Source organism: Podarcis gaigeae, assembly GCF_964106915.1.
Source record: "Podarcis gaigeae genome assembly, chromosome: 1".
Taxonomy (NCBI): Eukaryota; Metazoa; Chordata; class Lepidosauria; order Squamata; family Lacertidae; genus Podarcis; species Podarcis gaigeae.
The window spans coordinates 131,449,629-131,462,500 of record NC_139678.1 but is presented as its reverse complement, the minus strand read 5'-3'; the positions used below and the strand labels follow the sequence as shown (position 1 = coordinate 131,462,500).

Below are 12,872 nucleotides of genomic sequence, written 5' to 3'. Positions count from 1 at the left end.
CTAGAAATACGATAAAGAGCAGGAACTGCACGGGATTGTGGGGGGGGGCAGAGGTATATGTAAGCTTACTCTGAAGGGATAAATCTAAAGGTCTGTAAAACTTAAGTGTGCATAGATATATATTTAAGTCACATGAATTTCGTATAAATATGTAGCACAAATATGTTGACAAAATATAAGATAATTGGAATCTATACATATAATAATCAGGAAACCAAGAACAATGACAATTCATTTTTATTGGGGATATTAGACACAGATTTAGCCAGAGATAATAAGAAAATATTCCTTTATGTTACAGGGGCTGCAAGAACACTAATTGCCAAAAATTGGAAAAAAGAAACTAACAAAAAAAAAGAGTGGCAAGATAAATTTTTTGGTTATATTGAATTGGCTAGATTGACAGAAGCCATTAGTGGTCAGCCCAAGCAAAAAATTCAAAAAGAATTGGGAAACTATAGAGAATACCTTAAAAAGCAGTGCCCTCAAATTAATACTTGGACTTGTTTCGATTAACTTCTGCAAAATAAATTATGGTATAAAAGTTAAAAACAGAAAGAAAATGGGGTAATAATGAACTAAAAAGGAGACAGTTTACCAAAAATAAAAAGAGAACTGTGTTTAGGATGAAAGAAGTCAACTGGAAGAAAAGAATTGAAATATTTTATATACTGGTATATAGTTGACAATTGGATCTGTGTAAGTTTCCGTACGGTATTATGTTTTATTTGTATTTTGTTTTTGTTTTTTGATTGTGTATTATTACTTTTATGTTTAGTTTTATGTGTGTGTGTGTATGTGTTGTAAAATAAACTTAATAAAAATTGAAAGAAAAAAAGAACAATGACAATTCAGTGTCGAATATGCAAAAAAAAAAAGCTAGTTACAGACTAGTGATAAATAAGGAACTGTTAATATTTTGGACAGTAAAAGTAAACTAAAGAGCTATGTAGCCATTGAAATTGCAAGGTTTTAATCTAAGTAGATAATTCTGGCAGCTCAGGAGAAAAAACACGTTTCAAATCACTTGAAGAAACCTAGTTATACTAGGGTTGTCTTCCATAGGAATGGCTTCTCATCTATTTTTCTCCAAAAACAGAGATGGATAACTAATTGTTTGTTGTAGAACACTGTGGCCCATCAGAAGACTAAAGCAAAGAAAGTATTTCTGCATTGGATAATTTTGTCTCATCTTGTCTGTAAAATCTCTGTATCCACCCAATAAATCATTTAGGCTATTGAAATGTGCATGAAAGACATCTATATTTAGGTGTATAAACGACCATGTTCATGCTAGAAGGCACTAAATATGGCATCCAAATTATCCCGTAATCTTGAAAACTATATGCAGCCCCTTTAGATACAGTGGTGCCTCGCAAGACGAAAAGAATCCGTTCCGCGAGTCTCTTCGTCTAGCGGTTTTTTCGTCTTGCGAAGCAAGCCCATTGACGGCTTAGCGGATTAACGCTATTCGCGGTTTAGCGGCTTTTAGCAGCTTTTAGCGGCTTAGCAGCTTAGCGGATAAGCGGCTTAGCAGCTTAGAAAAAGGGGGGGAGGAAAAAAAACCCGCAGGAACTTGCAAGACATTTTCGTCTTGTGAAGCAAGCCCATAGGAAATTCGTTTTGTGAAGCACCTCCAAAACGGAAAACTCTTTCGTCTAGCGAGTTTTCCGTCTTGCGGGGCACCACTGTACTTCTACGTGTGGCACCAGGAAAGCATGTCAGGGTTTCCAACTACAACAGCTACACTCTGTAACAAAATCCCTTAAGTAAAAAACCAATAATTCAGTTGGCCACATTTCCCACCTGCCCCAAACATACACATTTTTTTACAGGCTTTAGAGCCCCACTGGCAATTTCTCATTCCGTTCACACCCATATTATTCATAAGAAACTTCATAGGAAACTAGCAGGGCGGGCTTCCTTCTATACCTAAACAGTAGTTAGCAGCTCCTCAAATCCTGGGAACACAGCCAAGGCGTTGTGCTGAAATGCAGCCTTTGCCCCAAGGTTACTACTCTCTGCCCATGGAGGAAAGATACGCATTTACTACTTGAGCAATTTTCTAGCTGACCAAACAAAAAGTGACATCAATCTGTTCCATCTACAATGCCAGCTCTGACCTTTCCACAGATTAACTCTACAAATGCAGTTCTAAAGTGAGGTCTACGACTTCCAGGAATTGCACTTGAACCATGTTTCAACGTGAAGGCAGGACGAAAAGACTGAAATTATGTGTGTATATAATTCAGGTTCAGCGCTCCTGAAACACTTTAAATGATTCAAATGGCTTTATTCCTTCCCAGGCGGGTCTGTCAAGCATAAGCTCTCTTAACACTGCCATAAATAAGTAGGGCTATAGGAACTCTGCACTAAGGATTTCTTTTTTAAAAAAACTGCACCAAGGTAAGTTCAAGTCTGCAACAAACAAAGGCAGAATTCGCTTCATATTTGCATTCGCTGGTGATGCAAATTAAGCAAGTTTTACATAATTTCTCTCCATTTTGCAGAGTTGTTTGGAAACAAGGACTACTTCGTTTAATGGGCATGTGTACAGGATTGTAGCTTCAGCCAATTTCTGGTACACACAGAGTGCAACGAGGAGCTGTAAAGTCTTATCCATTGACATAAGACCCCTTATTCAGCAACCATTCAAGCTTCCAAGATTCCGCCCAGAATTATTCACACATTTGCAACCAAAGGAGCTCTCTGGCAACCAAAGCAGCTAAACACCTTCTCTTTTAGATAAGAGTTAAGCCACTATCACACAGGTCTTTTTTATGTATAGTTTACTAAGGTTTTCACAGCATTACAATAAAAGGGGTCCCTTATTTTCCCCACCTCCTCTAAAAAAAGTTCATTTTCATTCCAGCACTTTCATTTCTAATATATAAATGACAGCGGGCTTTTTTTGGCACTTGCACAACCACCGGTTACTAGATTTCACCCTAAGTCAAACTGATTTGATTCTACACCTGCAACTAAGGCAGATCAGCTGGCATACTGTAAATAGGTTTACACACTACACTAAGAGAAAACATGGGTTGGCATGAATGAGCAAATGGAGCTTCTCCCAGGGCTGAGCCACTCTTTGGCTTAGCATCACACCCAGCCAAGGTTTGTGGACTGTCTTGCTCCAGAAAAACAAGAATCTGTAACCAAGGTTTGTTCTTGGTTTGCTGTTTGTGGTTTGTCTGGAGCGAGACAAACCATGAGCCTCGGTTCAGATGTAATGCAAGCCAAACCATGGCTCAGCCCTGGATAGCAGCCCTGGGAGCAGGACAACCAGGGAAGAGGCCCAGGGGCCGCAATCTTCACTCCAGCAGTCCTGGAGTGTTTGCTTGCTCCCATTAAGCCGTGATCTGGCTTATAAGGCATTACATGTGAACTGGCTCTTGTCCTCAAGCTGCTGCTACAGAGATTAGAAAAAGAAGCAGTCAGGTGCTCTGGGAAAGCAAAGACAGCATCTTCCACCGTGCCTCACTGAGTACAGTGGTGCCTCGCTAGACGAAATTAATCCGTTCCGCGATTCTCTTCGTCTAGCGGTTTTTTCGTCTTGCGAAGCAAGCCCATTGACAGCTTAGCGGATTAGTGCTAGAGCTGTCAAGCGGCTTCCAGCGATCAGCTGTTAAGCGGCTTATCAGCGGAACAGCTGATAAGCGGCTTAGCGGCTTAGGAAAAGGGCAAAAAAAGCAAAAAAAAACCGCTGGGGGACGCAAGATTTTTTCGTCTTGTGAAGCAACCCCATAGGGAAATTCGTTTTGTGAAGCGCCTCCAAAACAGAAAAACCCTTTCGTCTAGCGGGTTTTTCCTCTTGCGAGGCGTTCGTCTTGCGGGGCACCACTGTACTGCAGTACATGCACATCCTAGACCAGGCACCCCCAAACTCAGCCCTCCTGATGTTTTGGGACTACAATTCCCATCATCTCTGACCACTGGTCCTGTTAGCTAGGGATGATGGGGGTTGTAGTCCCAAAAGATCTGGAGGGCCGAGTTTGGGAATGCCTGCCCTAGACCCAAGGCAGATCCCATGTCACTCCACATAGTCCCACATCGCCCCTGTCCAATCTCACAACAGCAGTGTGAACCAGGGACGACTAAAGCACCAGAAATGCCTCAACTCCAGTCTTCAAGCAGCATTTAAAGGTAAAGGTAAAGGGACCCCTGACCATTAGGTCCAATCGTGGCCGACTCTGGGGTTGCAGCACTCATCTTGCTTTATTGGCCAAGGGAGCCGGCGTACAGCTTCCGGGTCATGTGGCCAGCATGACTAAGCCGCTTCTGGCGAACCAGAGCAGCCCATGGAACCGCCATTTACCTTCCCGCCGGAGTGGTATCTATGTATCTACTTGCACTTTGAGGTGCTTTCGAACTGCTAGGTTGGTGGGAGCAGGGACTGAGCAAAGGGAGCTCACTCCGTTGCAGGGATTCGAACCACCGACCTTCTGATTGGCAAGTCCTAGGCTTTGTGGTTTAACCCACAGCGCGACCTGCGTCCCATCAAGCAGCACTTACATCCAGCCACATGAAAGTCTTGGCTGTGGCATTGGAGAAAGTAGCAGCTAAACGAATCAGGATATATTCCACCACAACAGCATTGCATTACAGGCATTTCATTTTTTAAAAAAAGATTGCGGAAAAATCCAATAGTGGGTGAATTCCCCCCCCCCCCCCGCCCATTGATTGTGTTGTACTATCTTCTTCAGGACATTGGGGGGGGGGCTGCCCACCAAGCAATGACTCATTTTGATTTATGTTTCCCTTCCAGATGCCCCACTAGCCCGGAGTACTGGCACAATGCGTCAGAGCAAGCCAGAAGTTCCTAGATGTAAACAGTGATTTTCATTGAGTACCTGCGCAATTACTATCATGCCTCACTTTTTGGTACATTCATAAATTATGCTACTTTGTCAGAAAGCTACCAGGGTCTTTGCCGTAACCTCTACACCTCACCCCCATAGTGAAGAAGCCACTACTGTCAAAACATTTGGGCCATTAGCAAATACCTAAATTGCTCAGCCTCTTCCTTGAATTTGCATTATGGGTGTCTTTAAGGCTGTCGCAAAGCGCTTAATGAGAACGCTTTTGAGGGGCAATCTAATACAAAACACCTTTTTCTGAGACGTATCTGTGCTTGATACGTCTCATTTCTAAAAGTCACTTTTTTTTTTGTTAAAAACTTCCCCTTCATCCCGTTTCCTCCCGATCCACCAACTTCTCTTCTCCAGTTACCTGGAAGATGCCTACCTTTCTTTTCACGGAATGTTTCGCAGCCTTCTTGCTACATTTCTTGACCTTAAGTGAATTAGTTTACATTAGTGACTTATCAGAGTTGCTTTTGCACACCTTTTCAAACAAGAAAATGAATACACAGCCTTGGGGAAATTGCCATGGCCCTTTAGAATTTTCTTTATATCTGGGTGAACAAAAAGTCAAAAACCACTACACAGCAGCAGAAAGCAATTCGTTCAGCAGCCCAATTCATGTGTGAAATCACCACACACACAAAATCCATACCTGCAGTGGTCTGTAGAGCGCATACTCATCTCTGAAAATCTGATCGTGGTGGCTGACACAATCCAGCCAGCGCCCATCTACCAGAGCCTGACCAATTGCAATAGCTTGAGCTCTGGAAAAAAAGACAGGTTTCGAATCTCAAGTGAGTTACCAAAAACATTTATAAGCCCAATGTGAAAGCTTCACAAATATGGAATTGCAGTCTTTCTTGTTTGCAAAAGACACTATTTTGCGGGAAGAAATTCCACTGAAAATCCTTGTTGTTACTATTTTACATGGTTGTTTATTTGTATATATTTTAAAATTTTATACGTGGATGTTTTTTATGAGGCAATTCATATTATTAGGCATTAATTGCAATGCCTAATATTTTTTCATTTTTTGAATTCATTTTTATTGATTTTACAAATACAAAATACAGATAAGGAAAAAGTAAAACAAACATACATAAAGAGATTTTCCAAATCTCAGGACTTCCCCTCATCCCCTCCACAGGGTCTCATTTCAAACATCTACAACTACATATTCATCCATACTCCAATTCTCATATCAAACCATATTATCCATAGTGATTTTTATGCTACAACTGAATGAAAATCCTGCTCTTGTTTCCATCTGCTTACAGTGGTCTCCTAAGTAGCTTATAATTTTCTCCCATTTTTTTGGTAAAGTTTTTATCCTCTTGGTTTCTGAGTTTTCCAGTCAGTTTTCCCGTCTTGGCATTGTCCATCAGCTTGATTTGCAATTCCTAATAAAGGTTTGGCCAAGTAAGTAATCAAATCTAAAAAGCATAGCTCCAAGGAGCTTCCCACTTGACCCTTACTTTCTAGGCCCTGGTCCCTGGGACAGGCCTCTCCTGGGCCCTAAATCAGGACAAACAGAAATCCACTCAATGGCCGTTTGTTCCAATTCAGTGCAAACGATCAAGGAAATGACAGGGCAAGTGGAGGTATGGAGAAGCCTTCAACCAGGCGTCCATAATCTGGTTTTCTCCAGATGGTTAGGATAGCAACTCCTATCTGGGACTGATGAAAGCAAAGTTTATAAATTGTTTTGGATGGGTTTTCCCAGATAAATAGCATATACCATAATTTTCGTTCCATAAGACACACTTTTATCTTCCTAAAAAGTAAGGGCAAATGTCTGTGCGTCTTATGGAGTGAATGCGTGGTCCCTGGAGCCAAATTGCCCAGGGGAAAAAAGCAGATCATGCTCTTTTTTTTTCCTTTTTGAAATAGGGAAGGGGGTGTTGAAACAAAGCTGCTGATCGCAAGCGAGATAAGGGACGTTAGAAATAAAGGAAGCAGGGAGGTAAAGACAGCAAACTTGCAAGGAGAGGAGACAGGAAGACTAAATCAATGAGGAGAGAAATTAGAATAAAAGGAGGAGTAAAAAGCTGCTCCAGCTAAGGTAAAGACACTAAGGCAAACAAGAGGGAAGGGAGTGTTGAAAGGAAGCAGCTGATCGGTGGGATCGGGAGAGAGATAAGGAATTCAATAAAGGAGGCTGCCTGGGAGGGGGGAGGTAAAAGCCGATGAATCCTCAGGATTTTTACATTGGGTCACCCCAAATTCACCATCAGATCACATAGCATGTCCATGGCTACAGCCTGCACTAAAAAATGACGCACCCACTGTTGCGTGGGGCCGCAATGCCACAAAAATGTGGTTACAGAGCACGGATCCACATGGATCCTCAGGATTTTTGCATTGGGTTACCCCAAACTCACTATCAGCTCACATAGCATGCCAACGGCTACAGCCTGCACCCAAAAAATCATGCACCCACTGTTGCGTGGGGCCGCAATGGCGCAAAAACGTGGTTACAAAGCACAGATCCACATGGATCCTCAGGATTTTTGCATTGGACTACCCCAAACTCACCATCAAATCACATGTCTGTAGCCACAGCATGAACCACAAAAATCATACATCCACTGTTTGGTTTAGAATATTTTTTTCTTGTTTTCCTCCTCTAAAAACTAGGTGCGTCTTATGGAGCGAAAAATACGGTACATGTTTTAAAATAAAATAAAATAAAAATGGTCCACATAGCATGCTTCATAAATGGTCAATGTTGGAAGGATCTTCATTGGAGAGGAACATATTTTCTCTTTAGAACACTCTGTGTGTTCTGCTGTTTGGAAGCAGTACAATATTAACACAAATATGAATGTGCAGGCTATGATACATTAGCAATATTGGAATATTTTTAAATCACAGAATTGTGAAGGTGGAAGGGACCCTGAGGGTCACCTGGTCCACACCCTATCAGGACAAGATTCTTATTTTAAAAGCTGATTATTTTTTCAACTGCAGCATACTTAGGTCATAGCGAAATGGACAGATGGATGGAAGGAAGGAAGGAAGGAAGGAAGGTAAGTAAGTAAGTTGAGGACCGCACACATTTTAATTGAAGGCAGACTGCAAGGGGTTATAATAATTAGGAATAAATGTTTAAAACATATTGGGACTCAGCAGAAAAAGCAGAATAATAATTTGAGGAATGGCGCTTATATTACATTCACAGAAGGAGAACCACCGATTTAGAACAAGCCCAAAAACAACTACCTTACGATAACAAAGTAGCATTTTCTACCCAGCAAAATTACCTTGGATTAGAGATGGGATGAGGGTGGGTGGGTTGAGGGTTTATGCTTTATAATACCGTTTGCATTTCATAATTTGGTTGCAATTTAAAAAAATAAATACAGAGAACACATTCCCTTCATGGAAATAACTAGTTCATAATAGCCCAGTAACCCCCTGAGCCATGAAGTAATGAGACCGTCATGAACTCCGGGTTGCCCAGTACCTGGTGGTGACGTGGCCGTTCCTCATGAGCCAGTTGACCAGCTCCTTCCCCACGATGCAGTTGGGATGCGTCCGCAGCCAATAGCGATGATCCTGGAACTCCATGCCACTGTTGTGATGGCATATTTTCTTCCACAGGTCCTTTAGCTGGACTGAGTCCTGGGAGGCAAGAGTGATGACACTTTTAGATAGCATCTGTTTGGTGGGCTTAAGTGTTCCCGCCGTCTTGGGAAGTGCTGTTTACATCTGTTGCAAGTGATTTGCACCGTCCGCCCCCCCCCCCCCGCGATGCACCAAAGGCACTGTTCTGTTATACACATTCGTGAAAAGGCAGGGCTATGTACTGTATTTTTCGCTCTATAGGACACACTTTTTCCCCTCCAAAAATTAAGAGGAAATGTCTGTGCGTCCTATGGAGCGAATGCAGGCTCCTTGGCTTCAGAGATAGCAACGCGAAGCATCCGAAGTGCAAAGGGAGCGCTCCCTCCGCGCTCCGGAGGCTACGCATTGCTTTCGCTGAAGCCAAGGAGCCTGCAGGCTTCAGGGATAGCCGCCTGAAGCCTTCAGAGCGCAGCGCGAGTTCCCGCTGCGCTCCGCAGGCTTTGGGTTCCTTTTGCTGAAGCCGGGAGAGCAAGACTCTCCTGGCTTCAGCAGAGAGGGAGAGCTGCGCAGCGCCCCTTCAGCGAAGCAGGAGGAGAAATGGAAGGGGCTCCGTTTCTCCTGCCACTTCGCTGAAGGGATGCTGAGCAGAGAGGGGGAGAATTTTTTTTTCTTGTTCTCCCCCTCTAAAACAAGGTGTGTCCTATGGTCGGGTGCATCCTATAGAGCGAAAAATACGGTATACACATCGTACATGAGTACGTATCTGCATCAGGAGAAAACTTGGCCAGTATCTTATTGTTACTTTTTTTATTCTGACTGCAAGCGCTTGCGGAAGGGGGAGAAAGATTAAAAATGTCAAACTTCCCTTCTTCACCAGCAGACATGTGTGTCCGTCTGTTGATTCTGTCTTCAGGTAGAGCAATAAACGAAGCTCTGCTGAACATTTTGTGCTCTTCACACTTAGAACAGCTAACTAGAGATTGCTTGGCTCTCCCTTACATCAGGCAGGCCTTTGAAGCAGCAGGGAATACCACAATGTATTACAAATCATAATTAGGGATAATTCAGACATGCACACTCAATTATATACAAATTATTACCATTACTATTATTAAATTTCTGTTCCACCCTTCCTTCCAAAGGAGTCCAGGGTGGCAACATCAAGCAAGCAGCTGCCTGTCTGAGACGTCATCTCAAACAAAATACTTTTCAACAGAAGTAGTTGAGATATTTAGCTGAAAGTCATATGGGAGAGGACCTCTTACTTAAGCGCAATATGCATGCTTGCATATAAATTAGTCCTACGATACTGAAGCAACAGTATCCTAGAAAAAGATAGTGTGGTGCAGTGGTTAGAGACCTGGAGGTCAGGGTTCAAATCCCCGCTCGGCCACAAAGCTCATTGGGTGGCCTTGAGCCAATCACAGCCTCTCAGCCTCACAACGTAGTTGTGAGGATTAACTGAGCAGGAGGAGAACCAGGTGGGAGAAAAAGGTGGGATATAAATGCATTAAATTAAATTTGTAAATAGTCTTACACGGCATAGAAAGTCAGAAAATGTAATGGAAGCACACACACACAGAGAGACAAACAAAATAAAGTGCTAGCATTTTCTCTTGCAAAGCTGGTTCAAACAACCACCGCAGTTGCATTCTCAGACCTAACGACACAAGGGTTTAGCAATTCCTTAAAGGTTTTTAAAATATATATATATAAAGTTGCTAAACTTTCCATGGTGACGCTGAAAACTCTTACATCTCTTCAAAAACTAGGTAGTGGTATAAAAGTACCTTTTCAAACATACATACATATAGGATTATAATAAAGATAAAATGGGATAGCCCATGAGGGTGGGTTGCAAATAGCATTAGAACAGTTCATTAACTGCAGCCAGAGAACAGCACAAGGCGACTGCACCTAAGAAACAGGGATGCCCAAAGCAGCAAGACACTACAGATTTCTGCAAGAAGAATGAATTTTTTTTAAAAAAAACTGCTTGGCTTGTACCAGGAGAATTTTGCGCTCGTCCTCGTTGGCCTCCTTGGCGTATGTGCGGTTAGCTTGTGGACTGACAGATGTCTCATAGGAAGGGACCATGGGCGATCCAGAGCGATCCAGGGACAGGTTAGTAACGCTGGCTGATCTGGCAGGAGAAAGAAAACAACGCCTTTTAAGCTCACTCCAGCTCTTTAAAATTAAAGTTTAACAGAGCAGGTCCAAGATTTTACAACATTAGGTAAGGTAAGGAACCTCCCAAGCAATGCCCATCTCTCTTTCTCTCTCTCTAAGTCAATGTAGCGTTTTGAAAATCAGCAACTGGAAATAAGCTTTTGGGTTCTCAGTGCAAAACTATTAAGCTGATTTGTCCCAAGTGAAATTCTTCCCCCTTCCTCAAATAGTAAGGAGGGGCCTGCTTGATATACGAAACCCCTCCCCTGTCCACTAACTCTAATATGGGGGAAATTAAGATCAGTCTACTTAATAATAATTCAGAGAACCAACTTCCATTTTAGGGCAACCTTCGACGGGAAGACTTTGGGAGCAAATTGGAGCCCCAGACTAGATGACCCTCAGAGTCCCTTCCAACTCTACAGCCCCCTGATTCTGTGTGAAGGCACCTCTTATAAATGCCTCTGGCAAGACTGCTTCCTTGCCGTAAGTCTGGCAATGGAAAGTAAAACACCAGGCCTTGACTATTTCAAGAGTAAAGGAGTTTGAGAGACACTGATCTTCGAGCTGACCTAAGTATCTAAGGTACCGTATTTTTCGCTCCACAAGACGCACCTGACCATAAGGCACACCTAGTTTTTAGACGAGGAAAACAAGAAAAAAAATATTCTGAACAAAACAGTGGATGTATCATTTTTGTGGGGTGACTCAATGCAAAAATCCTGAGGATCCATGTGGATCCGTGCTTTGTAACCACTTTTTTGCGCCATTGCGGCCCCACGCAACAGTGTGTGTGTGATTTTTTTGGTGCAGGCTATAGCCATGGACATGCTATGTGATCTGATGGTGAATTTGGGGTGACCCAATGTAAAAATCCTGAGGATCCATGGGCTTTTACCTCCCCCCTCCCAGGCAGCCTCCTTTATTGCATCCCTTATCTCTCTTCCGATCCCACCGATCAGCTGCTTACTTTCAACACTCCCTTCCCTCATTTGCCTTAGTGTCTTTTCCTTAGCTGGAGCAGTTTTTTGCTCCTCCTTTTCTTCTAATTTCTCTCCTTATTGCTTTAGTCTTCCTGTTTCCCCCCTTTGCAAGTTTGCTGTCTTTACCTCCTCCCTCCCAGGCAGCCTCCTTTATCTCTAGCGTCCCTTATCTCTCTCCCCACAAACGATCAGCGGCTTTGTTTCAACACCCACTTCCCTCTTTAAAAAAAAAGCACAATCTGCTTTTCGCCCCTGGGCAATTCAGCTCCAGGGACCATGCATTCGCTCCATAAGACGCACAGACATTTCCCCTTACTTTTTAGGAAGAAAAAAGTGTGTCTTGTGGAGCAAAAAATACGGTAATCTGTACATCTACTGGAGAGAGGAAACGAGCCCTGGAAGTTAACCTCCCCAAAATCCTGAGGACATATGACGTATATGGCCAAAGATCAAGATTTGTGAGAAAGGTCAAAGCAACACATACAATTGCCCACCCAGCCCAAATACTGGGTCACTAGCAAGGCTAAGGTTTGGACCAGCAAGAACACCCTTGGCCCACAAAAATGCGCCACTATCAACCTTTGGGAACAGCCCACTAAATACCCCAACCACCCAGAGAAAGGACTAGCGATAGGGAAAAGTTATTCCACATGTCCAGTATCTCTGATGTCATTTCACTCAGCACGAGACCTGAACTATAGACTTCATGCTGTGTTTGCAGTTCTATTGCCATCTATTGAGGACAACACAGTGATGTCAAGCAAATATCGTCGTAATGTCGCTGCAAAACCAAAGGACACGATCATCTTTCGACAGAAAGTCAATGTCATTTTAAGACTTCGTCTGCAGAAATAAACTTTGCATGGGATCCGCAATGTGCCATTTCCACAGATGCAGCTTCATACACACATAAGCATGAGAGTGAGTGGCTCACCTGTTCCGAGCAGGAGACTTCCCTGCATCCTCCTGAACTGATCCAAGACGTGTCGATAAAGTGGAGGAGGAAGAGTCTGGGTGAATCAAACTGCAAGTAAATGACACTGTTTTTAAGCAGCAATTAGCATCAAATTACTGCAATTAAAGCAAGCCATCGTTATTACGCTACAACTCAGTGAGTTCTCCCAGGACTTAAAAAGCAGCGGATTTATATTCTTTACAATTGTTCTTCGAAAGGAGAAATGTTTTAAAGTGCTTCCTTAAAAGCTATAGCAAGCAACAAGTTCTCAAATGCTGTGGAAGATTGCAATTCTGCAAGGGAGAGGCGGAACTAAGGATAAGAAGAACAGTC

The 12,872-nt window shown here is 42.9% G+C and overlaps 1 protein-coding gene and 1 long non-coding RNA gene across 10 annotated transcripts in view; one reads left to right on the top strand and one right to left on the bottom strand.

Annotated features, from left to right (window-relative positions):
- The window catches only part of PIKFYVE (phosphoinositide kinase, FYVE-type zinc finger containing), a 97,347-nt gene that overhangs the window by 55,149 nt on the left and 29,326 nt on the right, over nucleotides 1-12,872 (bottom strand). For 4 of the 8 annotated variants that reach the window (XM_083702956.1, XM_083702958.1, XM_083702962.1 and 1 more), the window contains 5 exons: nucleotides 12,519-12,608; nucleotides 10,440-10,575; nucleotides 8,332-8,489; nucleotides 5,518-5,629; nucleotides 5,248-5,295 (listed from right to left, as the gene is read on the bottom strand). In XM_083702956.1, the coding sequence (XP_083559082.1) occupies nucleotides 5,248-5,295; nucleotides 5,518-5,629; nucleotides 8,332-8,489; nucleotides 10,440-10,575; nucleotides 12,519-12,608 (544 nt within the window). The remainder of the gene's footprint in view (nucleotides 1-5,247; nucleotides 5,296-5,517; nucleotides 5,630-8,331; nucleotides 8,490-10,439; nucleotides 10,576-12,518; nucleotides 12,609-12,872) is intronic. The other 4 variants (XM_083702959.1, XM_083702961.1, XM_083702963.1 and 1 more) reach the window with 1 other exon arrangement.
- Nucleotides 1,689-12,872, top strand: part of LOC310833677 — a 244,055-nt gene continuing 232,871 nt past the window's right edge. For both annotated transcript variants that reach the window (XR_014558870.1, XR_014558871.1), the window contains exon 1: nucleotides 1,689-1,700. This is a non-coding gene — a long non-coding RNA (uncharacterized lncRNA). The remainder of the gene's footprint in view (nucleotides 1,701-12,872) is intronic.